Consider the following 22946-nt stretch of genomic DNA (forward strand, 5'->3'; position numbering starts at 1 on the left):
GGGCTCTTTAGTGGCCGGCCCGCCCAGCGTGACACCGGTTACAGGTGGGGAGAACCAGGCCTACAAGCAGAGGCCTGGTGGAATCCAACCAGCATTGTGGGACCTACCCCGGTCCCAGGCACGCGGAGCTGCGCCTCCGGGCCGCTGGGTGGCGCTGTGGGTCGTAAGCGGCGCCGCGACTCAGAACCACGAGGGGGCGCTGTGGGGCTGGGGCGCGAGGCAGCCGGGGGTGGGGGGAGGCGCGTGCGGGCCGCACCGGAAGTGGTGGCCGGCCCGTGCGGATGGCGGCGGCGGTGGCGATGGCTGCGGCGAGCTGCGGAGGGGCTGGGGCGGCCCGCTCCCTCTCCCGCTTCCGAGGTTGCCTGGCGGGCGCGCTGCTCGGGGACTGCGTGGGCGCCATCTACGAGGCGCACGACACCGTCAGCCTGACGTCAGTGCTGCGTCACGTCCAGAGCCTGGAGCCCGACCCCGGCTCGGCGGGCAGCGCGCGGACAGGTGGGCGGGGCCGGGCGCTCGGGGGACACGGGCGGCGGGGCTCCCGGGAGGGACGCGGGGCGGTGGGAGCGCGGCCGGGAGAGGGTGTGTGGGGAGATGCAGCTCCGTAGGGCGGACCTGGGACCTGCACGGCCCGCGTGGGCACCTCGGGCTCAGCGTGTCCAAATCCGAGCTCCATCCTCGCGCATCTCGCCCGAACCTTTCCCGACTCGGGCGTCGCAACACCATCCTCCGAGACCCGCCAGCCAGAACCCTAAGTCGCGCTAGTCCGGCATATACACCCTCTCGATTTTACCTGTCTGAACCCAGTTGTCTCAAGTCAGGGGGCCCTCAGTCCACTCCACACAGCAGCGAGTGCTCTTCCCAAAACGTAGACCTTATGGCGGCCTCCCTCGCAGGAAGCTGTGCAGTGATTTTCCATTGCCCGTAGGATAGAGCTGAATTCCTCAGCCTGTCCCACCAGGCCTTCTCCGGCTCCAGTTTCCTCTTACACCGCCGCACGTGCTTTCTGTGCTTGGGCTCCTCGCACATCCTGCTTCCTTTAGCCCAGGGCCCTGCCGGCGTTGTCTCTCGCTCAGTAAAGGCACTCACACGACCCACGCCTCCCTCCCCCAGATCTCAGCTCAGGATCTCGTCTGAGGTCAAGCAATGGATGATGCTTCGTGGAGAACATGTAGTACAGAAAGGAAAAGGGGCTGACCCTGGAGGAGGAAAAGGAGCTAGAGAAGCAGTCTGATAGGAGAAGTAGGGGGCATGGGTATCAACAAAACCTGAGAACATTTCAAGGTGAAGATGCTGGTCACTGGTTTGCTACAGAGACGGTAAGGAGAGGGAAGTCTGGATTTAGAAAAGCATTTTCGTAGAAGGTTGAAGTTAGATTCCAGTGGGTTTAGGAGGAAATGGAAAATGAGAAAATAGAGTATGATTTGGTACAAAGGGAAGGAGAGAGATGAGCTGAAGACAAGATGTAGGGACCGTTTTTTTGTGTGTGTTTTTTTATTGATTTCAGAGAGGAAGGGAGAGGGAAAGAGAGAAACATCAATGATGAGAATCATTGATCGGCTGCCTCCTGCACGCCCCATACTGGGGATTGAGCCCACAACCCCAGGCATATGCCCTAACTGGGAATCGAACCTCGACCTCCTGGTTGATGCTCAACCATTGAGCCACGCGGGTGGGGCTGTAACTGATTCTTCAAATGAAACCAAGTCCCCAGCCCTAGCCCATTTTTGGCCTATTTGCTAAGTCACCACATAAACAATGGTGCTGTGTTGAAAATGCCAGAGCAGTACTCCTGGGCACCCAGAGTGGGGAGTGAGGGTGGGAGGAGAGAGGGGAGCAGCCCAGCTGGGAAGGACTTGACTCAGGCTCCAAGACTGATCCTGGGAACATGTAGGGGAATGGTGGGACATAAGATGAGTGAGGAGGGGAGGGTTTTGAATACCACAGCAGTGAATTTGGGCCTCATCCTGAAGGCAACTAATAGCCATTTTGAGCAGGAGAGTGAGATAAGGAAAGTGATAGTCTAGTCCAGTGGTCGGCAAACTGCGACTCACGAGCCACATGCGTCTCTTTGGCCCCTTGAGTGTGGCTCTTCCACAAAATACCACGGCCTGGGCGAGTATTTTGAAGAAGTGGCGTTAGAAGAAGTTTAAGTTTTAAAAAATTGGCTCTCAAAAGAAATTTCAATCGTTGTACTGTTGATATTTGGCTCTGTTGACTAATGAGTTTGCCGACCACTGGTCTAGTCTTAAGAAGAATTATCTGGCTGCACATGTAGGATGGGTTGCAGGGCAGGAAATGTGCAGGAAATTTGAGAGGCCCACAGCAGGTCGTATTAAGACTAGAGCTGCAGGCCCTGGCTGGGTAGCCCGGTGTCATCCTGATACACCAAGGTTGCAGTTCGATCCCCCGTCAGGGCACATACAAGAATCAACCAATGGATGCATAAATAAATGGAACAACAAATTGCTCTCCCCCTCTCTCAAATCAATAAAAAAGAAAATTGAAATAAATTAATAGGGGAAGAAGAGTAGCGCTGCCCTAGCCAGTTTGGTCAGTGGTCTGCGGACTGAAAGGTCCAGGTTCGATTCTGGTCAAGGGCACGTGCCCGGGTTGCGGGCTCAATCCCCAGTGAGGGGCGTGCAGGAGGCGGCCAGTCAATGATTCTCATCATTGATGTTTCTATCTCTCTCTCCCTCTCCCTTCCTCTCTGAGATCAATAAAAATATATATTAAAAAAAAAAAAAAAGTAGGCTGCAGGGATGGCATCCAGAAGGGGGTGGAAGGATTTCCTTCAGAAATGAGCAGGACTTGGTCACTGTCTCAGAACAAAGAATTGCTGAAAATCCCAAGACCCAGAGCCCAGGAAACGGTGGGAGGGAGAGGCTGACTTGAGGCATTCTAGAAGTGGTGCGTGAAAGGAACGAGCACGAGGCCAACGCTGCCACCCCTGAGCTCCACAAGCCCTCCCCCCCTCCCTCCCCTCCTGTCCCTGCAGAAGCTTTGTACTACACAGATGACACCGCCATGTCCAGGGCCCTCGTGCAGTCCCTGCTGTCCAAGGAGGCTTTCGACGAGGTGGACATGGCTCACAGGTAAGGGGAATGGTCCTGGGGCGAGGCAAACCTGGGGGGCCGAGTTACTGCACCCCTTGACCAGAGCAGTGATGTCACGCATGCTGGGACCCCCATCAGCAAGAAACTGTTTCTAGGGCCACTGCAGCTTCGGGAGCTAGAAATGTCCTCGCTGCTGCTGCAGGCTCCCGGCGTCCCCAGGGCTTCCTCAGCTCCCAAACCAGCCGGGTTTCTCTTCCAGCCCTGACAGGCATCTGTGAAGCCTCATCCTGTGTCCCTTCCATTCCTAGATTTGCTCAGGAGTACAAAAAAGACCCTGACCGGGGTTACGGTGCTGGAGTAATCACCGTCTTCAAGAAGCTCCTGAGCCCCAAGTGCCGAGATGTCTATGAGCCTGCTCGGGCCCAGTTCAACGGGAAAGGCTCCTATGGCAACGGGGGTGCCATGCGGGTGGCTGGCATCTCCCTGGCCTATAGCAGCATCCAGGATGTGCAGAAGGTAGTCTGGGCAGCCGGGCTTCTGGGCTGTCCCATCTCTCCCTCCTTCCCCCCCCGCTCCCCGGGGTTCTGTGACAGCAGGTCTTAGCCTCCACTGCCTTTGCCCTAGTTCGCCCGGCTCTCGGCGCAGCTGACACACGCCTCCTCCCTGGGCTACAACGGAGCCATCCTGCAGGCCCTAGCTGTGCACCTGGCTTTGCAGGGGGAGTCGTCCAGTGAGCTCTTTCTCAAGCAACTCCTGGGCCACATGGAAGAGCTGGAGAGTGATGTCCAGTCCGTCTCGGATGCCAGGGAGTGAGTATGTGGCATGGAGACAGCTGGAGGTGTGTTTGTGAGTGTGCATGCCTATGGAGTGGGTTCCTCTGGCATTGCCACACCAGATTCCTCCTTCTGTAACTGCAGACCCTAGGGAGAGGTGGGAGAGTCCCTTGGCCGGGGCTGGGCTTCAAGCAAGGCTCAGGCTCCCACAAAATGAGCGGCTCACACCCAGCCCCCTCCCTCACAACCTTCTCCCTGCAATCTTGCCCTCCTCCCCCCGGACCCACAGGTTGGGCATGGAGGAGCATCCGTACTCCAGCCGACTGAAGAAGATTGGAGAGCTTCTAGAGCAGGACGCGGTGACCAGAGAGGAGGTGGTGTCTGAGCTGGGTGGGTAGTCTCCACACCCACACCGTCATCCTTTAGGGGCAGGCTTGGGCTCAGGATGGGAGGGGAGCAAGGAGTCAGACCTGCCATCACATGTTTGCCGGGGCTGCTGTGACAGCAGAGCCAGCTCTGCAGGGTCCTTGGCAGGTTCTGAGGGAGTTTAGCGCCTTCTTGTTCTGGGGCTGCAGCTCCTTCGGCCTCACAGATAAAGATCCCCAGCAATGGCAGCTGGCCACCGTTCTCACAGCCGCTGTTGATAGCCATTGGTGAGTTAGTAGCATTTCAGTGTGCTCTGGGCACTCTGCAGAGTGCTTTATCTGTTTGGTCTCATTTCACCCTCACGCGAGCCCTGTGAGAGTTCCACACCTGATTCACTCTGTGGGAGTCGAACCCAAGGTGCAGGAACCTTGGTCCTTAGGGAACTTTCCTGTCACCCAGCCAGGGCGTGGGGAGCAGGATTTGAACCCAGGTGGTCTACCTATAGAGCCTGTGACCTTAATCACAGCCCAGCTTGTAGCCGAGAGTGTTGACTTGTGGCAAGTGGCAGGAACCCTAGGGACATGTGGGGGTGTCAAGTCCCCATAATCTGGTGTTCCCACAGGGAATGGCATTGCCGCCTTTGAATCTGTGCCCACCGCCATCTACTGCTTCCTGCGCTGCATGGAGCCCGACCCCGAGATCCCCTCCACCTTCAATAGCCTCCAAAGGACTCTCATCTATTCCATCTCACTTGGTGGGGACACAGACACCATTGCCACCATGGCTGGGGCCATTGCTGGCGCCTACTATGGGATGGAACAGGTGCCAGAAAGCTGGCAGCAAAGCTGTGAGGGCTATGAGGAGACCGACATCCTGGCCCAGAGCCTGCACCGTGTCTTCCAGAAGAGTCTGTGAGGGCCCCAGCTGCTGGGGCTCCACCATGTCCAGTGGGGCCAGCGACAGCTCAGGCTGGAAACCCTGCATTTCTTTGGGCTTTGCCCCCGGCCTCAGTCTTCCTGCAGTGTGGGCACAGGCACCGCTGGGGCTGGGGTCCCGGGGGAGGTCGCTGGAGCAGGGAGTGAGGGACTGAGGCCTCCCTCGTGCTGGGTTTCTGGCTTGCTGCAGAGCCTTGGGCACCCCTGGCTCCTCAGACACGAGGAAGCAGGGCAGGTTTATTGGCGGGTACGTGTGGCATTTTCCTTATTTAGGACATGGAATGGGGAGAAAATGGTCTGCAGGAGCATCCAGTCTCCTTGTTGGGATTTAGTCAATTTCCCAGAAAGCCTGTCTTTGACTGGGCAGGACTGAGCAGCAGGTTTCCATGGATCCAGGAGACGGGCACTTGAATCTATCTGATCTCCATACACACCTGGCCCTGGGCTGTCTCGGGCTGTTAACAGCTTCCAGCGGAAGCCACAGAGCAATAAACAGTTTTCGGTAAATCCCACCAGTTTCCTCTGTTTCTCCTCTGCCCTGAATGCACTCTCCCCCCTTGACCTTTACTGTCTAGTGCCTCTCTGGGCTGTGCTCTCCTCATCGCTAGGACCCCACGGCGACGAGCTGCTGGGTTGTCAAGGCAAATTCCTGCAGTGTCGTTCACCCAGGAAGGGCAGAGCAGTCATGGTTTGGTGCCGTTTCCTGTTGGAGATCGCTGAGTGACCCAGGCAGAGGCAGATTTTCTTGCTCTCAAAGCCTGACTCCATAGGTTGCTCCCAGATAGGCCCAGCCCCAGCCAGGCCAAAAACTAGAGCCCTGGAGGGGAAAGCGGAGGGTACCGCCTATCACTGGATTGCCAACCTGTGGGTGGGGAAGGTGCATCGTCCAGGTGCGCTGGGTGGACTGAAGGCTGTGCCTCATCTGCCTCCTGGGCAAACCACAGGACTGCGCAGGGCATGCACTGGTCTCAGATATGCCATCCCAATCCCTGCAGCTTGGGACAGGTGCTTTCTGCCCAGGACAGCTCTGCGGGCCCTGCTAGAAGCACGGCCTGGCACTAGCCCCGCCCCCAAGAGCAAAGATGCATGATTTCATTCATAATTTGTATCAGATGCTGAAACTTGGCCCTTGGGGTCCTGAGCCAGCTGTCATGCTCCACTACCCCTGAGAGCTTGCAGGAATGTTCCAGGGAAGCTTGATCCATCTCCCCCAGCCCCTGCTTACTTTGGTTTCTGAAAATGCTTCTTGGCGTTTACTTGTTGCAGAGCCTCGGCAGCTTAAGAGCGTGGAGTGTTTCTGATGTGGTGACACCATGCTGGCAGCTCCTTGAGGCCACAGAGCAAGCTCCCTGGGTGCCTGAGGAAATCCAGTCTGAGACCTCTGCGTCAATGCCAGTCTCAGCACGCGCTGTTTTACACAACAGGTTTTATTGAGGCCGTGTCAACACAGTCAGTACTGTTGTTTTTCTTTTCAAAAAGAAGTCCCATTTTCTTTGATTCCCCAGTGCAACTTTTCTGAATCTTCTGTGACACAGGCACTTAACAGGTATGTAGAGAACTAAGCTGCTTCTATCAGGTTAGAAATGAAATTACTAATGGAAAATATTTAAACCTTAACCTTAAAAAAAGTGAGGAATCAGAATATTAAAATGCACAATGTAGTTTTCATTGTTAAAACCTGACATCATTTATCAAAGCTAGCCAGTTAAGTAGACAGCACCTGGAACATAACATTTCGAAGCACCGGCCACCCCTTTCAAAGGCTTCAGGGGTGACTTTTAGCAGAAACTCTCTTGTGAAACAGCCTTTTTGGCGCCCCCATATCCTCCTTCGAGCCCTGGGTTCTCACTGGGAGCTGATGAATTTCTGCCCATGGGAAGCCCTCCCCAACGGGTCAGATGGTGGTGGGGCTGTGACCCAGGAAGGGTGCTGAGCAAAAGGCCTACCAGGTATGGTTTGAGACGGCTCTCCTGGGTGTTGGGGAGTGAGAACCCCACTGTGAACCCCTACCAAAACCTGTTCTTAAAGTGTCACTTGGGCAGATGGGTTTTCATTTTTCCTTTTGAAAGTTAGCATGAGCAGTCCAATGGTCTGCTTTGTTGGGAGAAGTTGGGAAGAGGACTGGCAAGGGGCCTGCGGGAGCCACAGCTCTGCGAGTCAAAATCAGCAGTCGCCCTCCATTCTCAGCGTTCTGTCCTAGCCAGGCCGAGCAGTGCAACCAGGTCGCGATGACTGACCCAGGCTCACACTTGGCCCAGAGAGGGGGGCTGGCTTGGGAGGGCTGATGAAGCGGCTCCAAGCCACTGGGAGAGTGGCTGTCCTTGCATAGGCAAGTGTACACCTTCCCTGCCCCCAGCACGAATCCCAGCTTTATCCACTCAGCTCGAACTAGGTGCTGAGAGGAGGGGAGGGGAGGGGGGTCCGGCCTGTTTCCTGCAGGGGAGCTCTGATTGGGGAAAAGAGCAGGAACATCCAGAGCCAGCTCATTCCAAAGGGGCCTGTTGGCACCTCTTTTCCCAGAGCCTCAGCCTCCTGGGCCCTAATCCTGCTTAGAACAGGAAATTGAAACCAGAGGTGGGAGGAGAGGAAGCCCCCCCAGATTAACTCCTTTAGTAGACCCACACATACATGTGGTTTTTATTAAGGAAAAGCAGGCGGAGTCTTCATGCCTGAGCTTGTGTGCACCTTGTTCTGAGGGCTAAACGAGAGGGTGTGCTTTGGGGTCACTTAGTGGGGGATGGCAAGGATCCCTTATAATTTTGTGAGAAAATCAGCCCTCCCCCCAGGAGGTGAAAGGACTGCCTGTGCCCCTCCCTATGGGCCTGGGCAGCTGCCCTCTTGCTGAACAGAGCCAGAGCTGGTGGGGGGGGCAGCCCAGTAGACGGAAAGGCATGTGAAGGCTTGCCATCCTGCCCCAGCCCCATGCCCCCACCCCTCACAAACCACCATTCCCCATGGCTGCGGCTGGCACCATGAGAGGGGGGTGGCCCTTCCCAGGAGCCTGCAGAAGGGGCCACACATCTCTACATGGCTGATGCCACAGCATCACCCCTGGGATTGCAGGCCTGGCAGGGGGTCCACATGGCCCCCCTCCTTCCCTTACCCCTTCAGGGGACCCACTGTCATATGCTGGAGGTCCCAGGGAGCTGGTCCCCAGCCAGTAACAGAGAGGCCATACCCCCTTCCTTGAGCAGGTGCCATCTGGGGGCCAGCAGGAAGGGCAGGGCTTGGGAATATGTCCCCCCAAGGGGATGGATGGGGAGCTCCGTCCCCTCAGCTCTGACGCACAGAGAAGCAGCGTTTCACCACCTAGGATAGCCCAGGACTCGGGGGGCAGGGTCTCCCACAGCTGGACCAAGTGTCCTGGGGCCTTGCCTGCAGGCCAGGCAGGGCAGAAATGGGGTCACAACCCCAACACTGCACAGACACTGGGGGGAGAGGAAAACTCAGGCCAGCCTCTTCCAGAAACAACCTCAGCCTGCATGGAGGGAGAAACCAAGTCAGTCTCCTCAGGCCAAGGCCAAGGCCTGGCCGCCTCTGTTCCCACCTCTGTTCAGCCTTTGGTTTTTTTCTTTAAATGCAGGTTCTTTGTAACTGAGAAGTTCTCTCTACCACTAAGGAGGAGGAGGCCAGGGCAGCAGGGCCCCGTGGGTTATGTGGGGCAGAGCAAGAACCCTGAAAAGGAGGAGTGGATGTACTCGGTGGAGTAGAGGCCGTTGGCCTGGTCCGAGGGCATCTGCACCCACACCTGGTCGTTGGGCCGCAGCTGGAGCACAGCCCCGCCTGATGCCTGGTCCAGGTAGCCTTTCTTGTACTCGTCGTAGGTGTAGGTGGCGGGCACGTTGTTCTTGTACAGGGCCACCCACACATTGGTGCCCTTGACATGCACGTGGTAAGCAAAGTAGTAGACCCCACCCACAGGGCAGGTGAAGATGCCGGTAGCCGGGTTGTAGCCACTGTGGCCGTTGTAGAGAGTCCGGTCAAATTTCACAGGCATGCCGGAGGCAGGAAAGGGTGAGGTGAGCACTGCGGTGAAGGCAGGCGTGGCGTGGGCCGACAGCTCTCCCAGCCCAAACTGTGGCTTGCCGCCCTTGCCCAGCACAGCGCCCTCCACGCCACCATTGGGCAGGTGCAGGCCCGCGATGCCAGTCTCATCGAAGGCCCCCGGGGCGCCAGGGGGGCCAGGAGGCCCTGGAGGCCCAGGCGGACCTGTGAGTCCTGGGGAACCTGGGACCCCAGGGGGGCCTGTTGGCCCAGCCACGCCAGGTTCCCCCACTTTCCCCTCTCCAGGGGGCCCCGGCAGGCCTGGTTCACCCTTTAGGCCTGGCAGACCCTGTGGCCCGATAGGGCCAGCTGGGCCCTGGAGTCCTGGTATTCCTGAGGGGCCTCTCAGGCCGGGCTGCCCAGGGAGCCCCAAGTCACCCTTCTGTCCCAGGGCTCCTGCCACCCCCGGTCCCCCAGGGCGACCCGTGAAACCCTGTTCGCCCTTGGGCCCAGTCGGTCCAGGGGGTCCATGGGCCCCTGGAAGCCCCCTCTCTCCTGGGAGCCCAGGTTTCCCAGCCAGGCCATTGGGCCCCTGGTCACCCCGAATGCCAGGCAATCCTGGGGGTCCTCCAGGCCCTACCTCCCCCTTAGGTCCAGGGAGCCCACGTCTTCCAGGGAGCCCTGCAGACCCCGGAAGTCCAGGGGGGCCCCCAAGGCCTTGTGGGCCCTGTTCCCCTGGTTCCCCATCCTCACCTGGCTCACCCCTGTCCCCCAAGAGCCCTGGGACCCCAGCTTGGCCCTTGTCCCCCTTGGGGCCTGGCAGTCCTGGCATCCCATAGCCAGTGGGGCCTATCAGACCAGGGGGGCCCCGGGTCCCTGGTTCCCCTTTGGCCCCTGCTGGGCCTTGTGGCCCTGGCACTCCTGCTGACCCTGGAATCCCCACACCATCCATCCCAGGGGGCCCTTTGGGGCCCAATGCCCCTGGCTCCCCCCTGGGTCCTGGCACCCCGGGAGGGCCAGATGCGCCCTTATCTCCAGGGGCCCCAGGAAGCCCATCCAAACCTGGTTTGCCCAAGCCAGCTGGACCAGGGAGGCCAGGGGGGCCAGGGGCACCGCCCTGCCCTGGGGCCCCAGGCAACCCTGGTTGGCCCACCCCATTATCCCCCTTGAGACCTCGATCACCTGGGGGCCCAGGCTCCCCCTGGGGCCCTGGCTCCCCCCCAAATCCTGGGGGCCCTGGGACCCCCTGAGGGCCTGGTTTCCCAGGAACAGCAATGCCTGAGGGTCCAGGGAGGCCAGGGGGCCCTGGGGGGCCTCGGAGGCCCTGGTCCCCTCGGATCCCTGGCTCCCCCCGAAGCCCTGGCTGCCCTGGTGGTCCAGCCTTGCCCGGGAGCCCTGGGGGACCAGCCTTTCCCATTCGGGAGAAGCCAGGGGGGCCGGCGGGGCCAGGCTGCCCATGTAGCCCCGGCTTCCCAGTGCCTGGTTTGCCTGGGAAGCCAGGAGGACCAGGGGGCCCCCGAGGCCCGGGTTTCCCAGGGGGGCCAGGCTCTCCTTTCAGATCCATCGGCAGCAGCGGTAGAGGCATTTCTGAGAGAAAGAGAGAGAGAAGACGCAGTCAGGGGCCTGGTCAGTGGGGACCGAGGACTCTTCTACCCACTCCCCCACACCAGCATGGGGTGCACTGGGAGAAGACAAGGCTCTGTATCTGTTCGTGAAGACCACGCCCTGCTCTCCCCTTCCCTGCTCTGACAGAAGATGGAGTTTTGGGGGGTCCAGTGGCAATCTTGGGGGCGTCAGGGTTTCCTCACCCAGACCTCCTAGCATCCTAGCATCCGGTTGGGAGCCTCATTCTTGCATGCCCTAGAGTGGAATGGCCGCCAGGTGGCGCCAGCAGCACTCCGTAGAGCCAGTCGGAGCAGAACCGCCCCGCTCCGCACCCCCACCCCACAAACCCCGCCCCTCCTCTACTCCGCCACAGACCCTCGCTGCCCGCCAGCGTCTCCAGGCCCTCGAGGGTGGGAGGCCCTGGGCCAGCATCAAAAAGGAAGTGGATATGGGCTCTTTGGTGGTGATTGACGGGCTGTGATCTGGGGCGGGAGCGGGGCGGGTGTAGGTGCCTGAGAGGAGCCTGAGATGGAGGTCGGGAGTCAGGGAGCTGGGGGATCCCAGCTGTCGGAGGCCCTGTGCAGCAGGTGGGGTGGTACTCACCCAGGTACTGGCCCTTGCCCTCGCGGAAGGGCGGTCCCACGGGTCCTTTGTGCATGGGCTGCACGTACTTCACCGGCGCGTATCCTGCTGCCCCTCCGGCCCCGCCGCTGGTGGCCGTCCGCGGCCCGCACCCCAGCACCAGCAGGAGCAGCAGAGGTGGCTGCACCGACGATGGCGTCAGAGCCCACCGCATGGCGTCCGCGAGCGAGCTGCAGGGAGGAACCGAGAGGGACCATCAAGCCAGCCCCTGGGTGGTTTGGCACCAGGCCCAGGGACTCACCAAAAGCTCAGAAGTTAGATATTATTCACAAGCAATTCCCAAAGCCTCGGAGTCTGCACGAGTTATCTCCTAAACCTCCTTAAGCCAGCCATGGTTCTCCATCCCCACTGGCGTCTCGGGCCCCCTCCCCTGGACAACAGCCTGCCCCTGACCAGTCACTCTGCAGCCAGACCCCTTCCAGAGCACAGCTCGGACTGCGGACTGCGGCAGCTCCCCCTGGCTCAACACCCTTTGATGATGATAGCACCCACTGCCATTTGCTGGGCCGGCGCTCTGCCAGGCACTGGGATGAGCTCTCCAGAGATGGGAACGCAATCCCCCAACACTTTAAACAAGGTATTACTGTTGTCATCTGCATTTTCCAGATAACAAAACTAAAGCAAAGGCCTCGTGCAAGCAGAACTGGGATTTGCCTTAGATCTGTCTGGCTTCACAGGACGTTGGTGCCCACCTGGGGCTCCCCCCTGCCCTCAGGATCAAGTCCATGTGCTTCGTAAGGCATTCAAGGCCCTTTCCCTCCCCAAGAGGGGAATTTTTATTGATAAGCCATGATTTCCTATTGAATACGTAATATAGTACAATTAGCAACAACATAACATTCTAACATTTACACTTCTAACTTTCAGAATCACCTTGATCAATATACAAAGCTTTAGTTTCTGGGAAAATAGTGTTTTATTTCAACAGTATTCATCTCATTTGCAAAACAGTTTCTCAAAATAGGGCATTTATGATTAACATTTCATAAAGCTTCCTGTGTGCAAAAGAAATGGACTACCACATCAGCTGCATCTACTAAAAATCCAAACCATAAAAGGACCTGGTAGAGCCACCAAACATCTACACTGAAGCTACCAAACATCTACACGGAACATGAACCCCCTACCACTGATTCAATGCACTGGGCAGAAAATGATAATTGGTGGCCTAGTGTCAACATGAAATGGACTTATTCATATATATATATACTAGAGGCCCAGTGCACGAAATTCATGCATGGGTGGGGGCCCTAGGCCTGGCCAGTGATCAGGGCTGATCAGGTTCCCCACCTCCCCCCCTCCTTCCCTTGTCGCCCACGTCCACTGCCACCCACCCCAGTTCCCCACCCCAGCCTGGGGGCCCACCCCTGATTGGGTGATCAGGACCTGGTGGCCGGGGGGGGGGGGGGAGGGACCAAGAGATTGGCTGGCAGGCCACATTGGCAATCGAGCCTGCAGGCTGGAGGCAGCTCCTGTGTTGAGCGTCTGCCCCCTGATGGTCAGTGCGCATCAGCATCATAGCGACCGGTCGTTCCCATCGTTCTGTCATAATGGTCACTTAGGCATATATATATATATATATATATATATATATATATATATATATATATACACCAGAGGCCCGGTGCATGAAAACTCATGCACTGGAGGGGAGGTCCCTCAGCCCAACCTGCCCCCTCTCACAGTCCAGGAGCCCTCAGGGGTGGGAGGCGACCCAGCCATCAGGGGAAGGCGACGCCCCCATCACACCTCTGCTGCTGCCACTGCTGGCAGCGCAAGCCTCAGCCAGCCCTGGTTACCTGAGCCTCAGGTGGCCCTGGGCAGCTGAGCAGCCGCCATCTGAGGCTTGCCTGCACCTCAGGCCCGCCCTGGGCAGCTGGGCAGCTGATATCCGAGGCTTGCCTGCGCCTCGGGCGTCGGCTGGGCAGCTGCCATCCAAGGCTTGCCTGTGCCTCGGGCCGGCCCTGGGCAGCTGGGGGGCTGAGGGCAGGTCCGGCCGCACCATGCGCCTGCCGGCCCCCCTGCTGGGCTGAAAGGACTGTGGGACTCTGGAGGCAGGCGCAAGGAGCGGCTGGACCCGCCTGAGGGCAGGTCTGGCCACACTGCACGTCTGCCACCCCCCTCTCCCCCCAACAGGGCTGAGGGGACTGGGTGCTGCCATCTTGTGGCTGTGGGCACCACCATCTTTGTGATGGTGTGACAGTCAATTTGCATATTACCTCTTTATTAGATAGGATATGTATATGTGTGTATATATATATATATATATATATATATATATATATGTATATATGCATATGTATATTTTATTTCAGAGAGGAAGGGAGTGGGAGAGGGAGCTAGAAACCTCAATGATGAGAGAGAATCACTGATCAGCTACCTCCTGCACACTCCAAACTGGGGATGGAGCCCATAATCCCAGGCATGTGCCCTGAATGGGAATTGAACCTGTGACCTCCTGGTTCATAGGTTGATGCTCAACAACTGAGCCACACTGGCCAGGCAGACTTATTCTTAAATAGGTAGCAGCACATCTATATATATAAAACCCTAATATGCAAATAGATCAAACAGTGAAACAACCGAAAAACTGGTTGCTATGATGTGTGCTGACCACCAGGGGGTGTGCGCAGAACATGGTGCGTGTCAGCTGCAGCGGGATGGTGGAGCAGGTGAGTGGGGGCACCAGACCAAGGTGGGTCGCCGGTCACTGTCATCGGGGCGAGCCTCTGGTGGTTATGAAAATTCTTTGCTCCCATGCTGCGCCATGGTCCCACCAGGCACTTGCACCTGCTGCCGGCGCCAGCCCCAATCACTTCGCGCCATCAGCGTGTACGAGCGGGGCCAGTGCTGTCAGCGCGTGGGAGCGGTGGCGGCGGGAGCAGGGCTGCTGGCAGACCAGGCAGGGTGGGGGGGCCATGGGGGGAGGGGCCGGGTGGGTGCGCAGAGGATGGGCCAAGACCTGCCCCTGTGCCCACCGCAGCCTTGCAGCCCACAGTTCCTTTCAAGGTGCACAAATTTGTGCACTGGGCCCCTAGTCTATCAATATCATCCCTACTATAGAGACACACACAGACCAATGTACAAGTCCTTTAAGGGAGAAACTCAGAAACCATCTAGTTTTCCTGTGTTACAATCATTGAAATGAAAATGACCATATTTATGGAACCATGTAATGTGACACTGTCTTTAGATGAGGCAGATGGAAATATAACTCATTGGCTAGAAATAGTTTTGAAATAAATCTACTCTAATATATACTTAAAAATGTATATTTATAGTTTAGTATCCTCAAGAAAGTAGGATATAAAGGCCTTATAAACCTAACCTGTGCCTGTGTCTCCAGCCCTGCCACCTACTGTGCCTTTCTCTGCTTCTCCCTCCTCCAGCCCTCCACTCTAATAGCACAGAACTCCTTACAGCTCCCAGACACCAGGCAGCCGCACACCTCAGTGGTCGGCAAACTCATTAGTCAACAGAGCCAAGTATCAACAGTACGACTGAAATTTCTTTTGAGAGCCAAATTTTTTAAACTTAAACTTCTTCTAACGCCACTTCTTCAAAATAGACTCGCCCAGGCTGTGGTATTTTGTGGAAGAGCCACACTCAAGGGGCCAAAGAGCCACATGTGGCTCGCGAGCCGCAGTTTGCCGACCACGGCTCTAGGCCTTTGCACCTGCTGTTTCTCCACCTGCAATGTTCTTCCCCTCTCCTACTCCTCCTTCAAGGCCAGGGGAAGCTGTCACCCCTTTCTCCATAAAGTCAACTCCTCACTCCTTTTTGTCCCGACCTAACTCTGTCACAGCCTTTAGCTTAGCTCCTGGGTGGGGAGAAACACGGGCTCTAGATCGGGACCGCCAGCCTGAGTCCTCTTATCAGCGGAGGGAGCTTGGCTAGAGCGTTCCACTCTGTAAACCTGTTTCCTTATCTGTAAAAAGGGATAATGTGTCCACACAAAATGCTCTATTGAATGTTCATAGCAACATTATTCATTACAGCCATATAGTAGAAATAACACAGATGTGCCTCAACTGATGAATGGACAGAGTGTGGTAGAGCCATACAATGGAATATTATGCAGCAATGAAAAGAAATGAAGTACTGATAACATGCTACAATACAGATGAATCTTGAAAATATTATGCTAATATCAGTCACAAAATCATATTATATAATTTCATTTATATGAAGTGTCCAAAATAGGTAAATCTATAGAGCTAGAAAGTAGATTAGTGGTTGCCTAGGGCAGAGGTAGGGAGTTATGAGGAGAGACTACTAATGGATATGGGCTTCTATTAGGGATGATAAAAATGTTCTAAAATTGATTGTAGTGATGGTTGTACAACTCTGAATATATATATATATATATATATATATATATATATATATATATATATATATATATTTAATATGTTTTTATTGATTTCAGAGAGGAAGGAAGAGGGAGAGAGAGATAGAAACATCAGTGATGAAAGAGAATCATCGATTGGCTTCCTCCCGCATGCCCCACACTGGGGATTGAGCTCACAACCCAGGCATGTGCCCTTGACTGGAATCAAACCTGGGACCCTTCTGTCCACAGGCCGACGCTCTATCCACTGAGCCAAACCGGCTAGGGCATGGATATATTTGTAAAAGCCATTGAATCATACACATTAAATAGGTCAATTATATAATACATGAATCATATCCCAATAAAGATTTCTTTAAACAGGCTAACAACCTGCTTCTAGGCTGCTGTGCTGATAGAGATACTGTCTGCCTCACAGCAAGCACCCACCAATATTTGAATGGGGGACTATGTAGCATTTTGCACCCAAGGAAAGTCCCATTTCCCCTCAAATATCTGCTCTGGGCTCCTCTCACCCCACCCAGGGGTCTCTGGGCACCAATGCCTGCCCTCCAGGGGGCTCAGGGGAAGGGTGTGCACACTGGCAATGCCTGTGGGGAGCAGAGCCTCCCTAGTAACTGGGGTGCGTCTGGGCCTGCAGTCCTATGATCCTCTAAACTCCGTCTCATACAGAGCTTTGCAGGCATGAGTGCGGGGCTCTGGAGAAGGTTGGGGAAGCTGCCAACCCAGCTCTGGGTTCAAATCCCAGCTCTGCCATCAACCTGTTCTGTAACCTTGGGCAGGTCACACCACCTCCCTGAGCCTCAGCCCGATAGTGATACCTACCACTGGCAGGCTCCCCACGCGCCAGACCAAGCAGGCTCCATTCAATGGGATCCTCTCAGGGACCCCCACCCCTGGGGCTCACGCGTTCATGTCCTCATTTCACAGACCCTGAAGCAGAAGCTTAGGCTGCACGAGTCTTGCCCAGGGCCCATGACTGGGAAGGTGTGAGAGCTGAGGCCTCATCCAGAGCCCACCCTCAGCATGGGCCCTGCTCTAACTGGACGCCACGTGATGGACGCCATGTGATGGACACCAGCACTCACGAGGCTGACTGCAGGCCTGGCCTTCGGGTCCTGCTGATGGAGGTGCTGGCCAGGCACGGCCTAACATTTTACATCCCTGTGTTCAGCCTGCGAAGCATGCTGGCACCGTTTTAGAGATGAGGAAAACGGATGCAATCAGGAGCTAAACCCGGCAGTCTGAGCCTTGAGCCTCAGCCCCTGACCACCTCACCATCCCACCTCTCCTGAGCAGGAAAAGGGCCCTCGTGCATGGGCACCTGAGCTGGGGGCCCACAGAGGCGAAGGGGGAGCAGTGCTCACACTCACAGGACCAGAATGTTCTGCCTGGTGCATGGCCGGGGGTGGAGGAGCAGGTGGCAGGGCAGGGAATGCAGCAAGAGGCAGGGGGAGGAGAGGGAGCCATCTGGCCTGAGTGGGCCAGAGGCCAATGTCATGGCACCACCATAGGAGGACTCAGGACAGTCCTGGCTCTAGGGACGGGAGCCAAGGCCTCGCTGGGAGTGGGGAGTGATGGAGAGGACAGGCCGCCTCAGGCTCAGCGGGGAGGACTGTGGGGGACACAGGCAGACATTTGCCAAAGGAAGAGCCAAATCTATTTGAGTCGGGACAGGGCCCCCTACGAGCTCCCTACCTTTCGTTCCTCCTTGGCAATAGGTCTCTCCAGGCAGCGTCCCTGCCCCACCCCCGTGGCTCCCTGAACTCGCCCCCACCCCACCCCACCCCCGCAGCACCTCCCGCACCTGCACCGGGTGGGGCAGGTCTGCTGCAGGACCCCAGCAGGTGCTTCCTCTGGAGCGGCAAGTGTCTGTGGGGAAATGGCAGCTCCCACTGAGCACGGAGACCTCCTGCCAGCACGGCACTGGCCTAGGCACTTCCTGTTCACGAGAAGATTTCACTCCCACCAGGTCCCTGGGCAAGAGGGGCTGTTATTCCTCTTTCTGTGCACGAGGACCCCAAGGCTCGGAGAAGTAGTGATGTCTAGAGTGGGAGCCAGATTTGAACAGAGGGCCATATGGAACCTGAGCTCTTAACCACACTGCGACATCCTGCCGGGGAGGGCGGGGAGGAGGGAGCAGCCAGGGAACGGAAGCCAGACTGAGGGAGAAGCAAACGGAGAGAAAGAGCGCCTGTGGGTTGGAGGGGGAGAGTACGCAGGCTCTTAGAGGCAAGGCTGGCATGTGCCAGTCCGGGTGCGGGTTGGGGGATGGGAGCGAGTGCATGGCCGAAGAAGGGGTGCCGAGCCTGTTTCAGGGGTGCACAGAGAAATGATGCCCTGGAATGGTACACCGCAGCAGCCAGGTGGGACGGACTACCCCCACTGCCACCCAGTCACCATCAGAGCCAGGGTGCCTGGGCACCTCTGGGCCCCCTCCCCCCGCCTTCTCACGGCCACCCCCCCACATACCCAGGCTCCCCGAGGCTCTCCCTGTGTGTGCAGTTCTGGCCCCTATCGCTCCACGCCTACCTCCCACTTACTCCTGGATGTCGGGAAACCTACTGGATCCCTCCTGGACTCCGCTGATGCCTGCGGGTCCCCGTCTCAGTTCTTATTTCTCTTTTGACTCCTCTACTCTCTCTACCCTCCACATACCCCCAACTCTGTGCCCAACACAGGACTTGGCTGGCAAACAGTGGTGCTCAATAAATGTTTGATGAGCCCAATGCACCATCAACTTTAAAGATCATGCCAATAGCTCTTAGTCCTTTCTTCAGACTGCACAGACACCTGTCACACACACCCTTTCCCTCGCCCCAGGCCAGAGGGGAAGAGGCTAGTTAGGACATCCCACGGCCTCAATCAAAGAACTTCAGCTGCGAACAGCCTGCCCAGGGAGCAGAGGTGCAAAGGAAGAATGATTCACTCCCGAGTCCCTGGTTCTTTCAGAGAGGAGTGGTGGGAGGGCCTTGAGGCTCGAGCCTGGTTCTGCTGTGTGACCTTGGGGAAGGCATCACCCTCTCTGGTAACCTCTTAGGAAGAAAGGCAGGGGCCAGGGCAGTTGGGAAGGGGCTGGGCCGGCAGGGGCACGAGTGGGGTGCACAAGGAGACGCTGATTCAGGGGATTGAGCAGTGGCGGCGGCAGGGTGGACGCGGTGTTTGGACAGCTGCAAGTCCTTAACGGGGATTTCCCCCCTTTTCAACAAATCCCCGTAAAACAGCATTTTGTCCAAGTCAGCGTTTTGTGGCAGCCTGAGCCTCCTCCCGGCCGGCCAAGGAGGCTGGCTGGGGAGCGGGTAGTGCTCTGGGGGTCTTTCAGACCAAGGCGGGGGAGGAATAGGCCCCGGGCAGGAGGAAGTGGCATGAATGCAACCCCCCGCCAACTACACACACACACACACACACACACACACACACACACACACACACACACACGTGCGGCTGCAGGAGTGGACCGGGCACCAGCTAACTGTGACCCCTCTCCTCCAATCTCCTCAGAGGGTCCTGTCCCCTAGCAGAGGGGCCCAGGTGACCCTATGGAATTTCGAGGCCGCATATTCCCTACCCCATTTCACAGATGAGCTCTCAGAGGTCCAGATGATAAAAGGGGCCCGAGGGAGGGGCTCCCAGAGGACTGTGCAGAGGGTGGCCCTGGTAGCCCCCTCCTGGGTGGGCGGATGGACCACAGTCCTGCGCAGGTCCTTCGGCTCCAAGCCCGGGACCCAGACGGGCAGGCGGCTGAGCCGAGGGAGCAGTGGGGAGCGCTCAGGCAGCCCCAGGGCCTGGCCAAACCACAGGTATGTTATGAGACGCTTCCTGTTGTGGAGACATTTCTGCGGGATCGGGATCGGCTGCCCCGCTTGCTCCCCCGTGCCTCCTGTCTCCCTGCTCTCCCAGCCCTGCTCTCTGCTCTCTCCCTGGGGCTCTGCCCCTGACTAATTTCTCTCTGTGTCTCTGTCTCTGTCTGTCTCTCTCCAACCGTGTCTCTGCCACCTCAACAGGTGAACAGCATTTCTTGCTCAGTCTCTCCCTATCAGAGGTCCATCCTGTGAGTCCCTAAGGCCCTCCTAGGTCCTGGCAGCCCCTGGACTCCCCTTCAAGCACAGCTACTTACCAGCTGGGTGATCTTGGGCAAGTGAATTAACCTCTCTGAACCTCAGTGTCCTTATCTGTGAAAGGATTAACTGAGACGACCTGAGCCGACAGCACCCCCAGGTGCTGCCCTGTCCTGCTCCCCTGATGGCCAGGAAGTTCTATCTTCAGTCTAACCTCAGTTGCTCCTGCTGTAAAGCAACATCTCCTCCAACCCTTACAAAACTCAGGTGACTTGCTGCCAAAGACCAGGACCTTGTGCAAGTTCCCTAAGATCAACTTTCTGGCCTTCTAGCCTTTTCTCAGACTACTTCTGAGATGAAACTGACCAGGGTCACATGGCCTGCTCAGGACCAGGATGGAATTATGGATCTTGGAGAGAAACAGAGACACTGCCCTCCTTGCCCACTGGGCATGATGCCCACCCACAAATGCCTAACTGGGCAGCTCCAGACTTCTCCAGGGTTCCTGAGCCCCCGACCCCCCCATCTCTCTCCCAGCTTGGGAAATTGGAGAGCTTTTTCCCGCCCTCCTTTACCGAGTCTCAGCTGAAGGAGGTCCTGTCTCCCACTCAAGGCCCAGGCCCCTCCAAACCTCTTCCTCAGGGGCCTCTCGCTGCCCAGGGTGCCTCCCTCCCGTCCCGTCTCCAGCCCCTCCATCCCAGGTCTGCACAGGCCTAACTCCTACCCCGGCCCCCAGCCACCCTCATCTCTTTCCAGCCCTTCTCAGCCAAGCTTCTTGAAAGCCCTGTCTTTACCCCTCAGTCCCACTCGGGCTCACTCCCACCCTCTGACCCTGGTGCTTCCTTCCTTCTCTCCGACACTGAATTCATCCGGGACCCTGCTCCCCTCCTTCCTGGGAAGGTTCCTCGGGAATTCCCACCTGCCTCCGTGCAGACCCAGGCTTGCCCAAAGGGGCTGGCTCCGGCCTCCTCTCTCCCACCTCCACGTTCCTCCTGCACTTGCAGCTCACACCCATCCCACCACCAGGGACTCCCCCCTCTGTCTGGGCTGCCACCACAGGTGCCCAGGCCAGAGACCCGGGGGTCACTTCTGACCTTCCTTCCTTACCCGGCAGTAAGGAGTCCCTCTAGCCTATTTAATTCCTTAGCACAATCAGAAAAGGCCACTCTCCCTCCTGCCAACTCAGGCCCCACTCACTGCCTTTCCTGGGTGTCCTCGTCCGGGAGCCAACTGCACAACTGAACGCGACAGCCCCGTTCCTTCACCCTCAACCCCCAGTCCAACCTGTCTCCCCCACTTCTCTCACTTCCGTTCCTTCTCCTCTTCCCCGCAGTCTCTGCCTCAATATAGACCTTGCACTCTCCCAACATGCAGCCCAGAGCCTGGCACGTCCCCGCTGCTCCATAGAGACTTGTTCAGTGAAATGGCTAAATCCTCACCTGGACTGTCATGTAGCCTGTCTCCTACCCCTCGCCCTCAGCGTCTCTGTTCTCCCTGACACATCCTGTAGGTACTGCAACAGCGCTTCTCAAACTCTAGCGTGCACCAGACAGTTGGCTGTTTTTTGTTTTGTTAATCCTCACCCCAGGATATTTTTTCCATTGATTTTTAGAGAGCGTGGGAGAGAGGGAGGAAGGGGGAGAGAGAAACATCGATGTGAGAGAGATACATCAATTGGTTGCTTCCCACATGGCCCCAGACCGGGGCCAGGGATCAAACCTGCAACCCAGGCACATGCCCTTGACCAGGAATTGAACCCCGTGACCCTTCAGTGTGCGGGCCAGTGCTCTAACCACTGAGGCACGGTGGCCCGGGCGCATCAGACAGTTCTTTGAAACAGGTTCTTAAGCACCACCACCCTCAGGGGTCCTGATTCAGTAGGTGTGGGGCAGGGCCCAACATTTGCATCTCTAACAAGCTCTGGCTGCCTGTCTGTGGACCTCACTTTGGCACCGCTGTGCCAGGGCCCTCCCCTGCTCTGGATTCTCCAGTGGCTGCCTGATGCCAACACAGTAAATCCCATGTTATTCTCCTGTGGCTTCCTGGAGGAGGAGGCAGACTTTAAACCAGGGGTGGGCAAACTTTTTGACTCGAGGGCCACAATGGGTTCTTAAACTGGACCGGAGGGCCGGAACAAAAGCATGGATGGAGTGTTTGTGTGAACTAATATAAATTCAAAGTAAAGGAGCGGAGGAGAGAGCAAGAGAACGGGATAGAACAGCCGGATCCGGCCCACGGGCCGTAGTTTGCCCACGGCTGCTTTAAACTCTATAGGATGTGAATCAATTAAAATGGGAGGCGGGTAAAAAGGGTGGAGAGAGACTGATGGTGAGCCCCACAAAGCCCTGAGATCACGATGGGGTGAGGGGAGGGGACACACTAACAGTTATGTGTAAGGGAGCTATGTGGGTGGGTGTCACCCTTCCTCCCGTCTCTGTCCCTAAGTCCAGGTCCACCTGCCTGTGACCAGGCATCTCTCGGTGTGTCTTGCCTCCTCCCTCTGTGTACCGTCCCATTTGTCTGCCGGCCTCTGTGGCCCTGCTTGTCCTTCTCTGTCCTCTCCTATATGCTTGTGCCTAGATCCCTGTCTGAGTGCCAGGCTCTGTAAATCCCGAGCTGTTGGTCACTTGGTGGGACCCTCGGGAAGACAGCATTTACAGCCCTGATGCTCATGCCACCTTCAGGTCTGTGTCTGACCCGCCTGACGATCCCTGGGCCGCCCCACAAGGTCTGCATGGGGGCTGTGGGTCCAGTGCCCATGAGCCGCGCTCTCCATCCACGGGATCAATAGGAGACTCTGACCCCCTCAAATCTCAATGGGCAGGTGTGAGGGCTGCTCCAAAGCCAAAGAGCTGCCTGGAATCCGGGAGCTGGGTGGGGAGGGGGCGGCAGGCTGGGCCAGGGCTGCCTGGGGCCGCCTCATCACCCAGAGTTCTCAGCTCTGGGCAGGTGGTGGGACAGGAGGGCCTCCCCACCAGGCTTCAGTTCCACCAAGAGTCCCAATGTCCTCGCCTCCCAGACCCCAGGGGACCTCACTTTGGGAAGCCGCATTGGAAGGAGGCTTGAAGGACAGGTCAGAGTTCAACAGGCCCTGAGGGATGACGGTGGAACATTTGAAACTGAGAGCAGAGCAAACGGCAGGGCAAGGAGCCTGGGGGCTGGGGCATGTCTGGGGTGGG

At 57.3% G+C, this 22946-nt stretch overlaps 2 protein-coding genes across 2 annotated transcripts; one reads left to right on the forward strand and one right to left on the reverse strand.

The window, feature by feature from the left end:
• The first annotated feature begins 225 nt into the window (after positions 1–225).
• On the forward strand, positions 226–6793 carry ADPRS (ADP-ribosylserine hydrolase). The gene is made up of 6 exons (XM_080654220.1): positions 226–495; positions 2996–3092; positions 3362–3569; positions 3678–3862; positions 4116–4216; positions 4815–6793. The coding sequence occupies exons 1-6, from the start codon at positions 282–284 to the stop codon at positions 5105–5107; spliced, it is 1098 nt and encodes a 365-aa protein (XP_080510346.1). The 5' UTR covers positions 226–281; the 3' UTR covers positions 5108–6793.
• Positions 6794–7197: 404 nt separating this feature from the next.
• On the reverse strand, positions 7198–11466 carry COL8A2 (collagen type VIII alpha 2 chain). The gene is made up of 2 exons (XM_080654219.1): positions 11320–11466; positions 7198–10698 (listed from the first exon to the last, which is right to left on the reverse strand). The coding sequence occupies exons 1-2, from the start codon at positions 11372–11374 to the stop codon at positions 8780–8782; spliced, it is 1974 nt and encodes a 657-aa protein (XP_080510345.1). The 5' UTR covers positions 11375–11466; the 3' UTR covers positions 7198–8779.
• Positions 11467–22946: the final 11480 nt, after the last annotated feature.

This window comes from Plecotus auritus (genome assembly GCF_963455305.1).
Source record: "Plecotus auritus genome assembly, chromosome: 2".
Lineage (NCBI taxonomy): Eukaryota > Metazoa > Chordata > Mammalia > Chiroptera > Vespertilionidae > Plecotus > Plecotus auritus.

Bases quoted from the DNA above. Each gene is read 5' to 3' on its own strand.
- COL8A2 (XM_080654219.1), bottom strand. From the start codon at position 11,374: ATGCACAAAGGACCCGTGGGACCGCCCTTCCGCGAGGGCAAGGGCCAG. The intron at 10,699-11,319 runs GTGAGTACCACC...TCTTTCTCTCAG, and splicing joins GGGCAAGGGCCAGTACCTGG to AAATGCCTCTACCGCTGCTG.
- ADPRS (XM_080654220.1), top strand. From the start codon at position 282: ATGGCGGCGGCGGTGGCGATGGCTGCGGCGAGCTGCGGAGGGGCTGGG. The intron at 496-2,995 runs GTGGGCGGGGCC...CTGTCCCTGCAG, and splicing joins GGCGGGCAGCGCGCGGACAG to AAGCTTTGTACTACACAGAT. The intron at 3,863-4,115 runs GTGAGTATGTGG...CCGGACCCACAG, and splicing joins TCCGTCTCGGATGCCAGGGA to GTTGGGCATGGAGGAGCATC.